This window comes from Bos indicus x Bos taurus, chromosome 6 (assembly GCF_003369695.1).
Source record: "Bos indicus x Bos taurus breed Angus x Brahman F1 hybrid chromosome 6, Bos_hybrid_MaternalHap_v2.0, whole genome shotgun sequence".
Lineage (NCBI taxonomy): Eukaryota > Metazoa > Chordata > Mammalia > Artiodactyla > Bovidae > Bos > Bos indicus x Bos taurus.
The window spans coordinates 116767796-116785519 of record NC_040081.1 but is presented as its reverse complement, the minus strand read 5'-3'; the positions used below and the strand labels follow the sequence as shown (position 1 = coordinate 116785519).

Sequence of the window (17724 nt, the reverse complement as noted above, 5' to 3'; positions counted from 1 at the left end):
CCTGGTGGAAAGAGGATGGTAAGAAGAGCAGCAGATTAATACCTCCTGGGGCTCGCTGTGTCCAGCAGGTGGGATATGGAAACTTGCAGTCCCCAAGATCATTCGACGAGGTCGGATTGCAGATGAGACGACTGAGACCAGGAGCTTAGCTAATTGCCCAGATCTCAGTTTTAAAAGTGTTCATATTCCGGGGCCAGTCTCACGGAGGGGGAGCGGGGGCCGCTGGTGGGAGGCCTCGGTGGAGGCGGCAGCTCGGGCAGCGCGCGCAGGCCGGTCTGGCGCCGCGTGGGGAGCGCCGCCTCCCAGGCGGAGAGGGAGGCCAAGGTCCGGGGTGGGGAGGGACTCGGGCGACCTCGCGGCCCACCGCGCCCCGAGCCTCCGCCAGGGGGCAGCGCCTCCCCGCGCAGAAGCCCTACCCGGCCGGGACCCTCGACCGCACCTGCGGCCGCTCCCCCGGCGAGACCCTTTCCCCCCGTCCACCTTATCCCCTCCGCGCACGGGGCCGCCTCGGCCACTTCCTGCTTCCGACACCCACCTCCCCACACCTGCTGCAGGCAGCCTCCCCGCTGTGTCAGCTCTGCACACCCTGTGACGTCTCCCCACAAACCTCCCCGCGCGGCCCTGCGTGGCGCCCCCAGGGCCCACCTGCCCGCTTTGTCCCAGGGCTCCTTTCTGCGATCCACCGCGCTGCCGCACCATCCTCGGGTAGGCGCTGAAAGCCCGCTCCTGGCTTCCTGCCCGCTGCTGCGGAGCCTGAGTCCCAGTTCAGCTGAGTTCAGTCGCTTGGTCGTGTCCAAAGTTCTGTGACACCATGGACTCCATGGACTGCAGCATGCCAGGCCTCCCTGTCCATCACCAACTCCCGGAGATTACCCAAACTCATATCCATTGAGTCGGTGATGCCGTCCAACCATCTCATCCTCTGTCGTCCCCCTCTCCTCCCACCTTCAGTCTTTCCCAGCATCAGGGTCTTTTCCAATGAGTCAGTTCTTCACATTGGGTGGCCAAAGTATTGGAGTTTCAGCTTCAGCATCAGCCCTTCCAATGAATACTCAGGACTGATTTCCTTTAGGATGGACTGGTTGGATCTCCTTGCAGTCCAAAGGACTCTCAAGAGTCTTCTCCAACACCACAGTTCAAAAGCATCAATTATTTGGTGCTCAGCTTTCTTGACAGTCCAACTCTCACATCCATATATGACTACTGGAAAAACCATAGCTTTGACTAGATGGGTCTTTGCAGGAGGACTACTCGGGTCTGCATCTGGGCCTCCACTCAGCATACAGGCAGGATGGTGAGCACCCAGCTCACCACCACCACCACCCCCCCACAAGGTGGGTGCCCTACAGGCCCAGAGACAGGATTGAGGAACCGCCTATCGCTGGCTTGGAAGGAGTGGGCAGCCTGGGTCTCCACAGGCTAAAACCCTGATGGCTCATACCCCCTCATCCAGCTCTCCTCTGCCCTGGGGATGCTGACCTGCAAGACCTCTCCAGTTCCAGTTTTCCCTGGAAGGCTTCCTGGAAGAGGGAACCCTAAGAGGAGAGCGCTTGTTCCGGAAAGGGTTCTCAGAGGAATAGCAGGAGCAGAGGTCCAGAGGGGCTTCGGGGAGTGCTACGGGGGAGTGGGGGTGGGACTGGGCAGGGCCCAGGCATCCAGGGCCTCCGGGCTGGTAGGGTTTGTGTTGAGGGCACTGGGGAGCCAGAGATGCATCAGGATTGTGTTTTTAAGTGATGAGTCTGGGACGTCCCTGGAGTCCAGTGGTTGAAAATCTGCCTGCCAATGTAGGGTGCGTGGATCACTGATCTGGGAAGACCCCACATGCTGTGGAGCAACTAAGCCCACGTGCCCCAAGTACTGAGCCCATGTGCCGCGATTACCGAAGCCTGCACACCTAGAGCCTGTGCTCCCGAGAGAAGCCGCCACAGTAAGTCTGCACACCCCCAGAAGAGTAGCCCCCACCAGCCACGGCTAGAAAAGCCCTCGCACAGCAATGAAGACCCAGCACAGCCAAAAAGGAAATTAATAAATTTAAAATATGTTTTTTAAAAATGATGATTCTCAATTTCAGTGACGGGACAGTGAAGGGGAAGCCAGGGGAGACTGGCCCAGTGATTCAGGCCAGTGAGCCTGGGTGTGGTCAGGTGATGGACGGAAGGGGGGCAGTCATGGGGGCCAGTGTATGTCGGTTGCTGAATAGGAAAGGGAAGGGCAGTGGGGCAAGGTGGAGAAGAGCCACAGGGCAGGGGCACGCTGCAGTGCGTGGTCCAGTCCCGGGCATCCCAAGTGCCGGGGAATCTTGGGTAAACTACTTGCTTTCTCCATGCCTGCATGTCTTCATCTGCACGGTGACAGCAAGACGTTTGACTGATTATGAGGATTAAAGGTGGTGCTGAGTTATTAATATCCTTGTGTTACCCTCACTGGGCTTCCCACCTGGTGCTAGAGGTAAAGAATCCACCTGCCAACGCAGGAGACCCAAGAGAGGCAGGTTTGATCCTTAGGTGGGGAAGATCCCCTGCAGTATGAAGGGCAACCCACTCCTGTCCTCTTGCCTGGGAAATCCCATGGACAGAAAAGTCTGGCGGGCTACAATCCAGACTCGGACACGACTGAGCGCACACGCACACCATCGCTAGCGGATAGGAGGCCGCAAACCGCCAGGTGGGCGGTGGGAACACGTCTGCTCTCCGTCAAGCCGATCTATGAGCCGAGGCGCCAGGGCGGGATCTCTGTACCCCACGTCATGCCCGACTTGGCTCTCCCTGGAGTCGCCTGGGGTCAGAGCGGGGTCTTGGATCTCCCCTCCGTTCCCGACGACCACCGGGGGGCTCAGATATCGGGACTCGGACTGCCCAACTGGAGCTCGATCAGGGACGACTCTAGAGGCGCGCGGGGGGCTGTTGGCCTGAGGTTGGGGGCTCGGATGCAGGCGCCAACGGGTGCAGGTGCGAGGTGGACGGTGCGGGACCAGGAGGTACGCGAGGCGGGGCTGGGCCGGGGCTGGGTGGGGGCGCAGTGTGCTGCCCCGGCCGCCAGCGGGTGGAAACAAGCCGGGGGTGAAGCCAGGGGCCTGAGGGGGAGAGGCGGACGGGCTGGGGCGTGGCCGCGCTCCGGGGAGCCGCCCCGCCCGCGGGCGTCCCGTACTGCTAGGGTTAAGGCCGCGAGCCAGGCGGTGGCGGGGCGGGCACGCTCGCCGATTGGCAGAAAGTTCGGGCGCGGGGCGGGGCTCGGGGCGGGGAGCGGGGGCGGGGCGCGGCGGCCAGGACGAGCCGATTGGCGGGAAGTTCGAGCGCGGGGCGGGGCGCAAGGCGGGGCGCGGGGGCGGGTCGTGGGGGGCGGGGCGCGGGGGCCACGGCGCGCCGATTGGCGGGAAGTTGTGTCGGGGCGGGGCGCGCGGCGGGCTCGGCGCTCGCTCCGGGAGAGTTGACAAAGCCCCGCAGGGAAGGACGCCTCGCGGCGTGGCGCCCCGGGCCCCTCGCCCCGCCGCCCCGGGATCGCGGCCCCGGCCCGCGGACCGCCCTCGCCGCCCTCCTCGCCCCTCGCCCCGGCCCCGGCCCCCGATCCCCGCCCCGGCCCCAGCCCGAGCCGCCAGCGCGCAGGTAGCGCCGCCCCGTCCCGAGGCCGGGCCCGGGGGCGCGGGGCGGCGGGGTGCGGCGCCCGGGGCGGCAATGACCGCGCAGCGCGCCCCGCGGGCCCGGCCCTGAGCCCCGCCGCCCGCGAGCCCCGGCGAGGTGAGCCCCTCCGCGCGCCTCCGATTCCCGGGGCGGACTGGGAGGGCCGATTCCGAAGGGCCGGGGGCCGGGGCCGCGGGCGGGGGCGGGGGCCGAGCGTCCGGGTCCCCGCTCGGCGGCGAGGGGCCGCAGGCACCGGCACGCGCCGCCGCGGCTCCCGCCCGGCCCGAGGTCCTGCCCGCGCCCCGCCCCCGCCCCTGCACCCCACGTGGGCCCCCCCAACGCAAATTTGTCCGCTAATGGCGCAGGCGATTATCTGCGGGGCCGCCGGTGTTGTGTGTCCCGCGGGCAGGGCCCGAGTTACAAGCGCCAGGAATCCAGACGGTGTTTGGAGGGGGGGCGGGGGAGGTCGGTAATTAGTGTAAACCCTTTGTCTGCCTTTGATACCCACGGTTACCCTGCCGCCGCTTCCTCCGCCCGGAGCGCGCCAGGGAAGGCGGGGCGGCCCGCACCTCAGTTCCCCTCGTCCAGGGCCGGGGTGCTGGCGGCTCCGGGGCCCTCGGCCCAGGGGAGGGGGAGCGGGGCGGAAAACCAGCCCCCCCACCCGCACGCAAGTGCCCAGCCTTTGAATAACCCCCAGGTCCGCACTGGCCGAGATGACGCCGAGCCCCGCGTTAGTGCTGCCGCTGCTGCTGCTGCTGGGGGCCCTCCCGCCGGCCGCCGCCGCCCGAGGTGAGTGCTGGCGCCCAGCCCGGCGCCCCGGCCTCCGCCAGCGCCGCCCCTTTCCCTCAGGCCCTGAACTCTGCCACAGTGCCCGCCTGGCGCGCGTGCCTGCGCCCCGCCCCTGCTGGCCGCGCGCAGCCCGGCCCCTCACCCACTGGGCCCCCAGCTCACCCACGGGCCAGTGCAGCTCACGCGTCGGCCCCACACCCAAGGGGCTCCTCAGCTATCTGTGGGGCCTCCCCTCTCATCATGAGGTCCCCCAGATCACCCACAGGGTGATCTCACTGTGTGGGCTCCCCTAGCTCTGGCACGGGGTCCCACACTGGCTGGCAGGTTGGGCTCTGGCCCCAGTTCCCCTCAGAACACACACATCCACCCGCCGCTGCAGTTGAGGGCAGCCACTGATGGAGGATCCCTGGGCACTGGGCAATTTGGCCACAGTGGACCCAGTTAGGCCCCTGAAAACCTACAGAAACCCCCCGGTGGCCAGGGTCGGGTGTGGGGACAGTGGGGACCTTCTTGGTATGTGGGACTAACGACCCAGACCAGTGCGCTAGGCCTGCCCGTCTCCAAGAAGGTGCAGGGTTGGGGCCAGGGGACAGGACCCAGCACACGGGGTGGGAGTAAGGGCCTGTCTTAAGGCAGATGCTGAGACCACCTGCTTCAGGCACACAGTGCGTCCCTCAGCACGGCATGTGCCACAGTGGGGCCTGGACGCGGGCAAGAGGGCAGCCTCAGATGCCCCTGGAGGGACCCCTCCCCCAGCAAGTGGCGCCCTTGGCTGACGGGCGATGGGTGATGCGTGCCCATGGACTCCCACTGCCGTGTTCTGTGCTGGACTCCTTCAGCGAGGCGGGACCTGTGGCCAGGCCAGCCCTGTGGGTGTGTTGACCACTCAGGATTGTCCTTGCCCTGTCCACCAGTCCTCTGAGGCGTCGCACCCCGCCCCCGCCGCTGCCCCGCAGGCGCACCGAGCCCAAGCTGGCCTTATATGGCCACATTCGGGTGTGGGGTGGCGGGCGGCGGCCCAGGTGGGCCTCATGCCACGGTACCCCCCCGCCTGCCCTGCCGGGGACTGGCTGGCTCGCTTGAGGGTGGGGGCTGCCCAGGCGTGGCCGGGATGGCAGTGTGCAGGGTGCTGCGGACACTCGGGTCATGCCCAGCAAGGCTCCCCACCCCCGGGGCCAGCAGCTCGGCCTCCGATTGCTCTTTCGTCTGCTTGGACTCCCCCATCCCCGAACCTGCCTGTCCTCTGGCCACTTGGCCAGAGAGGCTTGGGAGGCCACTGGCCTGACCTGGCCACTGGCTGGAGCCTGAAGTGGAGGGGCGGGTGGCAGTGGGCCGTGGACGGCTGTGGGCAGCAGGGCCTGCCTTGGCACCGAGAGGTCCCCCAGGGGCTACACCCCTCTTGGTGCCCTTTGGCTGAGGCCTTGGGCTGCGTGCTGAGGGCCCTGGCGGCCGTGGGGAGGTGGGATCCGCTTTCCAAGGGCCAGGGCCTCTGTGGTTTCTGGTGGGGGGTGCTCTTCCTGAATCGTGTTGGCTTCTCCTCCAGGCCTGGACTGGAGGGCAGAGCCGTCTCAGGCCCTTCCCACTTGGCGCGTGAACAGGCTGAGTGTGGACCTTCTTCAGGCAGGCAAACCAGCGCAGAGAGAGTTTGGGTGGTTTTTTGAAGCCGCTTTCCCCGTGGTGTCACAATTTCTGGAATCAGTACATTTCTAGACTCAATATTTTTAAGGTTCCCCTTTTCCCAAAGTTTCACAATCTTGGTGGGTTAGTCTTAAGCTTTTTTTTTTTTTTCAAATTTGAAAAAAGACTTTGGCTTTCTCCGTTTCCACTTTACTTCTCAGTGTGAATTCGAGAGGCTCCGAATGAAGTGCCTTTTACAATTTACTTTGAAAGAAGTCATTTCAGGGTTTTCTGAGGAGTGCCACGTGTGGACTTTTCTGAGGATGGTGCAGTGGACGGTCTCTGAGCAGCTGGCCCTGAAGGCCCCTCTCCCTCCCCTGGACCTGGCCAGCGTGCCGGCCACCTTCCGCCTGTGGGATAGTGCAGACTTCAGGCCGACTTGCCTGGGGGCTGTGGTGGAAGGCTCTGCCAGGGCCTGTGAGTCCACAGGGAGGCGTTTGGCCGTCAGAAAGGCTGTGATATGTGTGCTGGTAGACCTCAGCGTCTGACCAGGCTGCGAGGGGCCTCCTCCTCGCCCCCCAGGCCCCTGCAGGTGGCACTGGCCAGTGTGCAGCCGGGCCAAGGTGGACTCACGGGAGCCCGGCCCCGGCTCTGCGAGGTGGACCTGGGCCAGCGGCCCACTTATGTCTTGTCTTCGGCCCCACTCCTGGAAAGAAAAATAAACCATTGCCCCCTCTGCAGGGAGGAGGGAGCGAAGAAAGTCGCCCTTGGCTGGGCCTGGAAGTGCTGCCTACCAGGCTCCGTCTCCAGTGCGCCAGGATCAATGGGCCCCCGAGTCCTCCTGGCTCTGCGGCGGCCCTAACGAGGGAGTTGCTGGTTTTCTCCAGCAGCAGCCCCAGCCTCTGGATCGGCTGGGCAGCCCAGGCCCCACAGACGTGCGGGGGAGGCGGGCGGAGGCCTCCCATCGTGGCCTGCTTTGCCCCATTCTGTGCCTCCATGGGTGACCGCAGCCTGGTGTGTCCGGGGGACAGCCTCAGTGAGCAGGTCAGCACGCAGAAGGAAGGGGTGCCCACCCCATGGACACTCTGTCCATTGCGGCCCCCCACTCTTCCTAGCGGTGGTCACGGGTGCTCCAGTAAGTACAGTCTGCCTTCTCTCAGGGCCCAAGGCGAGCAGGGGCCGCCGTCCTGTGGGTTTCACAGCCCAGGTCCCCTGGAGAGGCTCAGGTGTAACAGGGCCAGGTGGGATGGGCCTGGAAGGAGAGGTGGTCCTGGTCAGGTGAGGCGAGGAAGTCCTCCAGCGGTGGGAGTGTCGTGGGCAGAGGTGGGCAGCTCACCAGGGCCGGGGTGGGCATGGCGCCTTGGCCTAGCAGGGCAGGGCCCTTGGGTGGGGAAGGGCTGGGCTGGTCGGCTGAGGGGGGCGTCTGGGGGGTGGCCCACTGAGGCTTTGTGTGCTGGGGCCTCCATTCCCACCCTGTGCCCCGCCGAGTGGCTGGGGCAGGGCCTGGAGGCGGCATGCTGGGGTGGGGGGGCGCATGTCCGCACCGAGCACAGACTGGCCTGGGGGGGGGACTGGCCCAGGGTGGGGGTGCTTCTGGAGCTGTCCCCGAGCTGGAGCCAGGGCAGGGAGTTGCCCTAGCCTCGGGGCTGCCGAACCCCAGGGTTTCCCATCTTGGCAGGAAACACAAGTCCTCTTCTTCCTGCCGGGGAGTTTATTTTGTGTGAGATTTTCACAAGCTGTGTGCTGGATAACGGGGCCTGGGGAGCCGGCAGGGAGGAGGGAGGCCCCGGCTCCCGTGACACTGCCCCCGGGCGCCCTCGAGTCCAGGGCCGCCCCCGCCTGCGCAGCAGCCAGTCTGGGTCCTGGCTACACTGTGGGGCTGGTCCTGGAGCTCACCCTGAGGGTCCGGTGGCCCACCCCATGGCGTCCGGGGCCTGGGGGTGCCCAGTCTGGGTCACTCGGGCCTCAGAGCCTCGGGCCTTTCCTGGAGAAGCCGCTCAGACCTCAGTGGAGCGGACGTGGGACCCGGCCGGCTGCTGGGGGTTGGTCGTCTGCAGCTGTAGCCTAGAGACCCCGCGTTCGCCCTGAACACCTGGGGGCTCCAGGCTCGGGAAGGGTCCTCTCACCTCCTAGGCGACTGCCCCTGGGTGGTCTGGGCCCCGAAGCGCGTTACCCTGTCCGCTGCGTCCAGCAGGGCAGGCGTGGGAGGCCCCAGTGGACAAGGGCCCTCTCCGCCCTCTGACAGCTGGGAGCGCGTCTGTGAGGTGGCAGCGGGGGGCAGGCACGGGCAGGTTTGCAGGAGGGTCAGCACTGAGTCTGTGGACCCAGTGAGACCTTGACACTGCACCAGGGCTGCCCAGCGCTCAGCTGTGCCCCGGGCGGGTGCCCCGAGGGATGTGGCACCATCAGGGTGATGCTCTGGGCCCCCCACCGGGGTCCTGGGGGTGGTGAGGGTGAGGTAGAGGAGCCCTGAGGCTGGGCTTCCCCTGGAAGTGGAAGGGGCCCCTGGTGCCCACTCCCCTGCCGGGCGGCTGGGCAGTGGGTGGTGGGGACGCTCCCGCCGCCTTGCTCGGTGGGTCAGGCCGTCCCTTTGCCACGCCCAGAATGGCCTGGTTTCTCAGGCAACCACCTGTCCTGCGGGTCCTACCAGTTCCACTGTGGATCCTGTGGGTCCGGCCCCCGGGGCCGCCCCGGGCCAGCTGGAGAGCAGGAGCCTGTGTGCTTGTGCGGCTGTGCAGCGGTGCTGGGCGGGGGTCTGCCGGCCTCCTGGCAGCCACGTGGTGGTCCTCCCCTGTGCCCACCCCCTGCGCCGGGTGCTCCTGCCCTTCCCCTGGGGCCTCACCTCCCTGGGGAGGGTGCTGGGCCCAGAGCCTGGCACTCACCATGGGAAGCACCTCGTGTGTCCCACCCCCTAGACAGCCTACCGCACCAGCGTCCAGGCCGGCCCTGTGGGCCCGCCTCTGGGGCCCAGCCCCCTCCCCACCTGCTGGCTTAGCTGGTCCTGCACAGAGGATGGCAGCTCCCGACCGGCCAGGCCCACTGTGGTCAGCTTGATCCAACCCACCCGAACCTTGCCGCGGCCAGAGCATTCCTCAGGCTGGAAACCTGCGGGGCTTTGCGGGGCTTGCTGGGGACAGGGCTGCCCTGACGTGCAGGCTAGGGGCTCAGGCTCCATCTCCTTACCTGCTCTGAGGCCTCTGGCACCTGGGGCTTGGGGGAGGGCTGGTGTCTGGCTCACCCACCTTGAAGGTAGCTTAGGGTCGCAGGCCAGGGCCCACTGAGCACCCTGGGTGGCTGGGAGGGGTGAGGGCTGACCTTGGGGTTCCCCCGCTCCCCACGGCCAGGCCCCTGGCAGACTGTGAACAGAGCAGGGAGTGTGGATCCAGATGGAATGGCCAGGGCAGCTCACCCCACCCCAGGGGGGCAGAGGCCACGAGGCACGGGTGCTGCACTTCGGGGTGGCCCCCAGGCCCTATGATGATGACTTGGGGGGGTTTAGGGGGCTCCAGCTGGGGGTCCCTTCTCCATCTGCCCAGCACCTCTGCCCTGGGTTGCAGCGGGGTCTTGTTTTGGCAAACGTGGGGAAATGGAGCCCCCATCCAGGTGGGGGAGCTGCAAGCCTGGGGGTCTCTGGTGCTCAGAGGAGGGGGTCCGCACCCCCTCTTGGGGTGTGCGTCTGGGGGACAGTGTACGGGGGGCAGCATCGCAGCCGTGTGTGGCCCCAGCTCTGGGTCCCCAGTGGCTCAGGGGTGAAGAGTCCGCCTGCAATGCAGGAGACTCAGGGTTAGGGTTAGGATATTCCCTGGAGGAAGGCATGACACCCGACTCCAGCGTCTTCGCCTGGAAAAGCCCATGGTCAGGGGAGCCTGGCGGCCTACAGTCCGTGGGGTTGCAAAGAGTCCTACGGACTTAGCAACTGAAGCAACGCCCGAGCAGCTGCAGAGCTCGAGGAGGAGGAGGGAGAGGAGGAGGGGCTCTGCTCACTCTGCCCATGCCCGTGGTGCTCAGCCCGCGTCCTGGGTGAGACCCTGCCCAGCCTACCGCCTCCACACCCACTTTGCACCCTGCCTGTGCCCTGAACCTCCCAGCACCATGGCTCTGGGAGGTGCTAGGTTGGGGCTTCCTGGAGGCCACGCTCTAGGGAGGGGCGGCAGCTGGGCGGAGGGCCTGCGGGGAGCTGAGGGGCAGGGGCGGCCCCCCGGGCCCCACCCCCCACCAGGCCCTGCAGGGGCCCCCAGGTCCCCATGTGAGCCTCAGTTTCCCATGGCAGAGCATCAGGATGCCCCGTCCAGGTGGAACAACGGGGCTTGTGTTTCCTGGGCTAAATATAGAGCTGCTGCAGCCATGCTGGCGGCCAAAACCCCCAGGAGTCTGGGGGGCTGGGCCTCCCGCCTGTGAGCCTGCAGGGGTCTCTGCAGAGGCTGCGGGGCTGGCCAGGCGGAGCACAGGTGGGGGCGGGGCGGCCGCGCGGGAGGGGCTGTTTGCTTTGGGATGCGGCTGGCTCCGCAGGCCTCCGTGGGCACTGCCTCGTCCTCCTCCGCTCAGGCTGGCTTGCGGGGCCACACTTCCGGCCCATCTGGCGGTCACTGGGCCCCGTCCCTCCTCTCTGCAGTGACCCCGGGCAGCGTCCGCACCACCCGCGGTTGCCCCACTCCCCCTTCTGAAGGCCTCCTTCTGGGGGATGGGGAGGGCCCGCATGGTTGGGCCGGCCCCTTCTTTGCCACTGAGGCAGGCTGCTCAGGGTCTGGGGGTGTTGGCGAGGGCCCAGTGGTGCCTGCAGGTTGCGGTCGGGACAGGCAGAGCCCCAAGGGGGAGGCTTCGCATACACGTGTGTCTGTGTGGACACGTGTGGGTCCATGTGTGTGATCCTTGTGTCCAGGTGTCAGCCTGGGGGACCGGGGGCAGGCTGGGGGTACCCTCTTTGTCCTGCAGCCTGGGAGGCCCCTGGGGATGGTGGAATTTCAGGCAGTGACAGGTGGTGGACAGGGTCTGCCTGGGAATGAGGCTGGACCCTGGGCAGCCTGGTTGGGTCCTCCTGGGGTCCACTTGTCTGGGGCCTCCGATGCCCCCCCGCACTGTGAGCTGAGTGGGTGCCTGGGGGCGGGCCCTGTAGACTGCCAAGTCATTAGGGAGAGGTGGTCAGGGGAAGCATGAGGGCTGGCTGGCTGGGGCAACTAACTGCCTGGGGGGGGGTGCGGCCCCCCGAATAGGATCTCTGTCGCTCACACCCCGGTCCCCTGGAAGCAGAGCCTCGGGACCCCCTCCCCACTTGGGGCCCCAGAGAAGCTGAGCCCGGGGCCGTCAGCTCGTCCATCCCCAGGGGCACAGCCACCACCCTCCCTTGGCACCCCAGGCAGGGGCGACGGGGGTCCACGCCCTGCAAGGGCCCTGGGAGCCGCAGCGTCTGGGGGACCCACAGGAGCACTCTGGTTGCAAAGCAGCGGTGGAACCAGCTGGCAGCTGCGTGTTGAAGAAACACCAGCTGGTTATTGAAAACACATGCCGCCCCGGGCCCCGAACGATAGCGTCTCAGAGCAGCCGCGCCAGGCCGGCACCTCCGCGCAGTCAGAACACTCGGACGCGGCCCTCCTGGCCTGAGTGGCGGCCTCGAGGGGTGGAGGCACCTTCCAGTGGCTGGTGGCTGGAGTCCCGGGAGCCCAGCCCGGCCAAGCCCCTGAGAAGGGCAGCTGAGTGCCCACGGCTGCCTCTCCTGGTCTGGAGGGACAGCGGGTGGCTGCCCACGAGAGAGGCCCGAAGCCCCCGTGGTCTTCCCGTGGTGCTGGAGCTGCACATGGGCCCCGGCTCCGGGCCACAGGCACGGCGGGGCTGAGGGTCCCCTTGGAGGCAGCTCCGTAGCCTTGTGGTGTCCGCGGTGTCCTTCCCCCGAGCCGTCTCCTGTTGCCGTCTAGACCTGATCACCCCCATTGTGCCCACACTTGACCCTGGAGGAACTGAAGCTGGACCCAGGCCGGGGGATCAGGGACGGTCAAGGGCACCATGGCCTCAGCTCAGGACTCTGCCTTCTCCCACGGGAGAGAGTGGTCACCCATAGCTGGAGTGCCCAGCTGCTTGCCCTCTGACCCCAAGGCCTTGGTGACCTGGTGTGGCCTGGCTGGCAGCAGGGAGGCTCTTGTCCGGGCAGACAGACCTGGTTCAGTGTAGCCCAGGCACACACGGGCACAGATGCAGAGACACTCGCGTGTGCACACCCTGTCCGTGAGGGGCTGTCCTTACTGGTCTGTGCACATGAGTCCTGGGTGAGCCGGTCCTCCCGACTGTGTTCTGGCTCCTGTGCGAGAGCGCGCAGGGGCCCCCGTGGTCTGTGGGGGCAGGCAGGAGTCTCTGCATGGGGTCCTGGGTGGGCTCCCGGCAGGGACAGCCCTACCGCCAGCTCCTAGTGCCCACACTGCCTTTGCCCTGACCGGCCCGCTGCCAGTCCCCTCCTCCCTGACAGAGCCCTCTGACCCCCGCAGGGCCCCCGAGGATGGCGGACAAGGTGGTCCCGAGGCAGGTGGCCCGGCTGGGCCGCACGGTTCGGCTGCAGTGCCCCGTGGAGGGGGACCCGCCGCCACTGACCATGTGGACCAAGGACGGCCGGACAATCCACGGTGGCTGGAGCCGCTTCCGCGTGCTGCCCCAAGGGCTGAAGGTGAAAGAGGTGGAACCGGAGGACGCTGGTGCCTACGTGTGCAAGGCCACCAACGGCTTCGGGAGCCTCAGCGTCAACTACACGCTCATAGTGATGGGTCAGTGTCAGGTCTTTCGGCGCCGGCCGGGAGGCAGCACTTCCCGAGTGCCCACCGCCACCCCCCGTCCTGCCTGAACTTGACCACTGTCCCCAGGACCCGGGGGTCCCGCTGGCTGCCTCTAGTCCGGGACACCCCCAGCCCGGGCCTGCCTCCTCAGGCTGCACCTCGGGGAGGGGCCTTTCCTCCCGGCCTCTTCTCCCCCAGAGTTCTGCCGGCTTGAGGGGCCAGGGCTGGCTGGGAGACAGCAGGAGTGGGTGGGGGGCCCCTGCTCGCACCAAAGTGCAGCCTGGTGGGCCAGGCTGGCCGGTAGCCTTGGCGTCGGCCGTGACTTTGAGGCTCAGGTTTCCAAGTTCAGAGGGGCCGCTGGGAAGCAAGGGCCTTGTGTTCTCTGCCTCCGGGGCCCGGGCTTGGGGACTGGGCGGCGCCCCAGCAACACGCCCTTCACTCGCTGGTACCAGGCGCTGGCCCGGCCCTCCCCCACGGGTGCCGGAGCAGCACAAAGGAGGAGCCCGACCCACACACCCCACCGCTGGGTTTCCAGGGTGGGGTCCGAGAGCCGGGCCTTGGTCCTGGGCCCTGGAGGCGGCGGCTGTCCCGGGGAGGGGGCATTCCTCAGCATTCCCCGCCCCCCCCCAGGTCCCCTCTGGACTGTGGAATGGGAATACTGTGGGTGTCCCCCACCACGTCCTTTCAAAGGGGAGGATGACCAGGAGGTATGCGAGCCATGTCAGTTCACCGAGCCCTCGGCCCCTTGATGTGGGCTAGGGTTACTGCAGCTGCTGGCAGGCCCCGGCCCCCACCACCCCCAGGCCCTGCAGACCCCCGGGAGCCAGGGTGGGAGAGCCAGACCTCCGTCCCACCCACGCCTGGCGGGGTCACCTGCACCCAGGGAGTGGGCCGGGAGGCGGCTCCCGCCCAGCTGTCCCTGGGATTCTGAGCTGCGGGCGTGCATCCACGGCCTCCTGCTGGTGTGCTGGAGCCTCCAAGCTGGGCCTGGGGCTGGGGTCCATGCTGGGGTCTCACAGGGGCTACTGAGGCCCCTCTCACGTGCCCCGCCCGCCCCGCCCAGATGACACCAGTCCAGGAAGGGAGAGCCCCGGGCACGACAGCTCCTCTGGGGGCCAGGAAGACCCAGCCAGCAAGCAGTGGGGTGAGCAGAGGGGCGTCAGGTGGGCTGGGGGCTGGGCCTCACCGCTCCCCCGACCCTACCCGGCCCTCTGACCTCCACATCTCCCTCCCTCTTCAGCGCGGCCCCGCTTCACGCAGCCCTCCAAGATGAGGCGCCGCGTGATTGCGCGGCCCGTGGGCAGCTCCGTGCGGCTCAAGTGCGTGGCCAGCGGGCACCCGCGGCCCGACATCATGTGGATGAAGGATGACCAGGCCTTGACCCGCCCGGAGGCTGGCGAGCACAGGAAGAAGAAGTGGACGCTGAGCCTGAAGAACCTGCGCCCGGAGGACAGCGGCAGGTACACGTGCCGCGTGTCAAACCGCGCAGGCGCCATCAACGCCACCTACAAGGTGGACGTGATCCGTGAGTTCGGGCGGGGCCTGGGTGGGGCGAGGGCTGGGGGCGGGCTGCAGCCCCGGGGCCGCGCCCAACGCTTGTCCCTGCGCAGAGCGGACGCGCTCCAAGCCTGTGCTCACGGGCACGCACCCCGTGAACACGACGGTGGACTTCGGGGGCACGACATCCTTCCAGTGCAAAGTGCGCAGCGACGTGAAGCCGGTGATCCAGTGGCTGAAGCGCGTGGAGTACGGCGCCGAAGGCCGCTACAACTCCACCATCGACGTGGGCGGCCAGAAGTTCGTAGTGCTGCCCACCGGCGACGTGTGGTCGCGGCCTGACGGCTCCTACCTCAACAAGCTGCTCATCACGCGTGCACGCCAGGATGACGCGGGCATGTACATCTGCCTGGGTGCCAACACCATGGGCTACAGCTTCCGCAGCGCCTTCCTGACAGTGCTGCCCGGTGCGTGGGCCTCACCCCGCCCCCAGCGGGTCCCGCCCCGCCAGACCCCGCCCATGCGCACCAGCTGGGCTGTGGGGTGCCCGCGCCTGACGGTTCCCTCCCTGCCCCTCCTCGGTTTCTCCTACAGACCCAAAGCCACCAGGGCCGCCCGTGGCCCCCTCGTCCTCCACCACCAGCCTGCCGTGGCCGGTGGTCATCGGCATCCCGGCCGGCGCAGTCTTCATCGTGGGCACCGTGGTCCTGTGGCTCTGCCAGGCCAAGAAGAAGCCGTGCGCCCCGGCCCCGGCCCCCCCGGCGCCTGCACATCGCCCGCCCGCCACAGCCCGCGACCGCGGCGGGGATAAGGACCTGCCCGCCCCCGCCACCGTGGGCTCCGGCCCCGGAGTGGGGCTGTGTGAGGAGCTTGGGCCCCCGGCCGCCCCCCAGCACCTGCTGGGCCCCGGCTCGGCCACTGGCCCCAAGCTTTACCCCAAACTCTACACAGACACGCACACGCACACACACTCACACACACACTCACATGTGGAGGGCAAAGTCCACCAGCACCAGCACACCCACTACCACTGCTAGGGTGCCTCGGGCGGGCTCGTGGCGGCACCGCCAGCGGCAGGCTGGGGCCGTCTCCCCGTGCCCCGTGAGGCGCACACACGTGGACGCGCGCGCACACAGACACACACAGTCAGACTCCATCTCCCCGTGCCCCGTGAGGCGCACACACGTGGACGCGCGCGCACACACAGACACACACACACACAGTCAGACTCCATCTCCCCGTGCCCCGTGAGGCGCACACACGTGGACGCGCGCGCACACAGACACACACAGTCAGACTCCATCTCCCCGTGCCCCGTGAGGCGCACACACGTGGACGCGCACGCACACACACACACACAGTCAGACTCCATCTCCCCGTGCCCCGTGAGGCGCACACACGTGGACGCGCGCGCACACAGACACACACAGTCAGACTCCATCTCCCCGTGCCCCGTGAGGCGCACACACGTGGACGCACACACACACGACATACCTCTGGACACAAATGGACACACACACACTCACACACACACTCACATGTGCAGGGCGGAGTTCACCAGCACCAGCACACCCACTACCAGCGCTAGGGTGCCTCGGGTGGGCGTGCGGCGGCACCGCCAGCGGCAGGCTGGGGTGGAGGGCCACAGGGGAGGACAGACCGTGGGGCCATCTCCCCGTGCCCCGTGAGACGCACACACGTGGACGCGCGCGCACACACACACACGTACACGCAGACTGAGAAGCCTTTGGGAAGGCCTGTATTGTAACCGCAGTGCGCATGTGGCGACCGGCTAGCTCATGAAGGAATCCCTTGGCCCCGTGAGAAGGATTTCACGGAGGCCATGGTCACCCCCCCACCCTGGCCTGGCAGGAGATCTGAGAGGCACCCTGGCTTTGCAAACCAAAAACTCCGACCCCGTCCCCGCGCCTGCCTGCCCGTGTCCCTGCCCTGGCTATTTTTGCCACCACCTGTCCTGGTGTCCAGGAGTCCACCAGCACCCTGGAGGGGGTCGGGCGGGGCAGTCCTGGGCCCTGTCCTGAGCGGCTGGAGCCAGCGGGGGGTGACTTTTGTCCCACGCGGCCTCCCACTGCCAGAGAGGAGGGGCCTCTGATATTTATATTTAAGAAATTAAGATAATAATATTAATAATGATGAAAGGAGGGCTGGGCCACAGAGACTTGGCCTCTCCCGGGGCCCAGGACCCACCTGGCCTTGTGGCCATGCTGGATGTCCACCCTGGCCTGGGCACCCATCACCCCGTGGCCCCAGACCTCTGTAATTTTATATAGAGTTTGAGCTGAAGCTTCGTATATTTAATTTATTTTGTTAAACAAGAAAACGTGCATCCTTTTCCTCGAAGCTGGTGTTCTTCCTGTGTACGTGTGTGCACCTGTATGCCGAGAGCCGCGTGGCCAGGCCGCAGGCTCGGGGCCCCCGGAACCCACCATTAGTGTCCTGGACGCTCACCTGTACGCGCGTCTTTGGCCAGCCCGAGTCTGGCTGGCTGGGGGTCTGCTCTCTGTACTGGTGTGGCCCCCCGCCCCCAGTCCTCACCGCAGGGCCCGTGCTCCTCCCGCCCCACATTCTGGGGCTCGCCTCATACCCTCGGTGGGCAGGTGGGCTGGGGGCTGCCTCAGGGCCCCACCCACCCTTGGTGGGGCAGCAGTGCCTCCCTCGACAGGGAGACAGGCTCTAACTCGCCTGCCGGCCAGCAGGCACAGCTTGGGCCACCCTGGCCCGCAGGTTCCGGAGCCTCTTAAGGAGGAGCACGAATAGCTTGTGGGATTTTCGCAAGGCCCCCAGCGGGACCACGGTGGCCAGCCGGCAGGAGGGGTGAGGCCAGCCTGATTCTGGTTCTCAGCACTTCAGGCCAGGAGCATGGGCCCTGCCTGATGCGTGGCTGGGTATCTTCCACCTGACCTGGAGGCTGGGCCTTCTTGTCTCCTCCATGTCCCCCTGCTGGGCTGCTGCCCACTTCCTCTCCCCGGCTCCGAGCTGGACCCCCGCCTCTGCTGCTGTCTCTCAGGCTTCAGTCCCCTCTCCCTCCTCTGCTGGGACCCCAGGCAGGGCAGGACGGGACCCCCTGTCCTCTTCAGTGCTGTGCCCCCAGCCTCTGGCCTCCCAAGGTGGACCGCACTCCTGTCTCTAAGGAGGCAGGGGCCGGCCCTGAGGGACCCCTCACCAAGCTCAGGCTGGATGACGGGGGCCACCCACAGCCCCAAGGGAGACCCAGGGCCTGGCTGTGGCGGGAAGCCGGGCGGCAGAGGGGGCTGCCGGTGGCCCACAGCTGGTGACCAAACAGATGTTCCCCAGACAGGACTGGCTGCAGCCGACGCCTGGCTGGGTTTCAGTCTGAGGGGGAGGGTGGAGAGAGAGGAGGCCCTGGGCAGTGGGGAGACCTCAGGCAGTGGGCCGTCTCTGGGTCATAGGAGTTGAGCTGCCCCCTC

At 67.1% G+C, this 17724-nt stretch overlaps 1 protein-coding gene across 1 annotated transcript; it reads left to right on the top strand.

Annotated features, from left to right (window-relative positions):
• Positions 1 to 3670: 3670 nt before the first annotated feature.
• Positions 3671 to 16636, top strand: FGFRL1 (fibroblast growth factor receptor like 1). Its single transcript, XM_027545236.1, has 7 exons — positions 3671 to 3734; positions 4315 to 4406; positions 12497 to 12769; positions 13842 to 13922; positions 14019 to 14303; positions 14389 to 14742; positions 14870 to 16636. The coding sequence occupies exons 2-7, from the start codon at positions 4331 to 4333 to the stop codon at positions 15310 to 15312; spliced, it is 1512 nt and encodes a 503-aa protein (XP_027401037.1). The 5' UTR covers positions 3671 to 3734; positions 4315 to 4330; the 3' UTR covers positions 15313 to 16636.
• The last annotated feature ends 1088 nt before the right edge of the window (positions 16637 to 17724 follow it).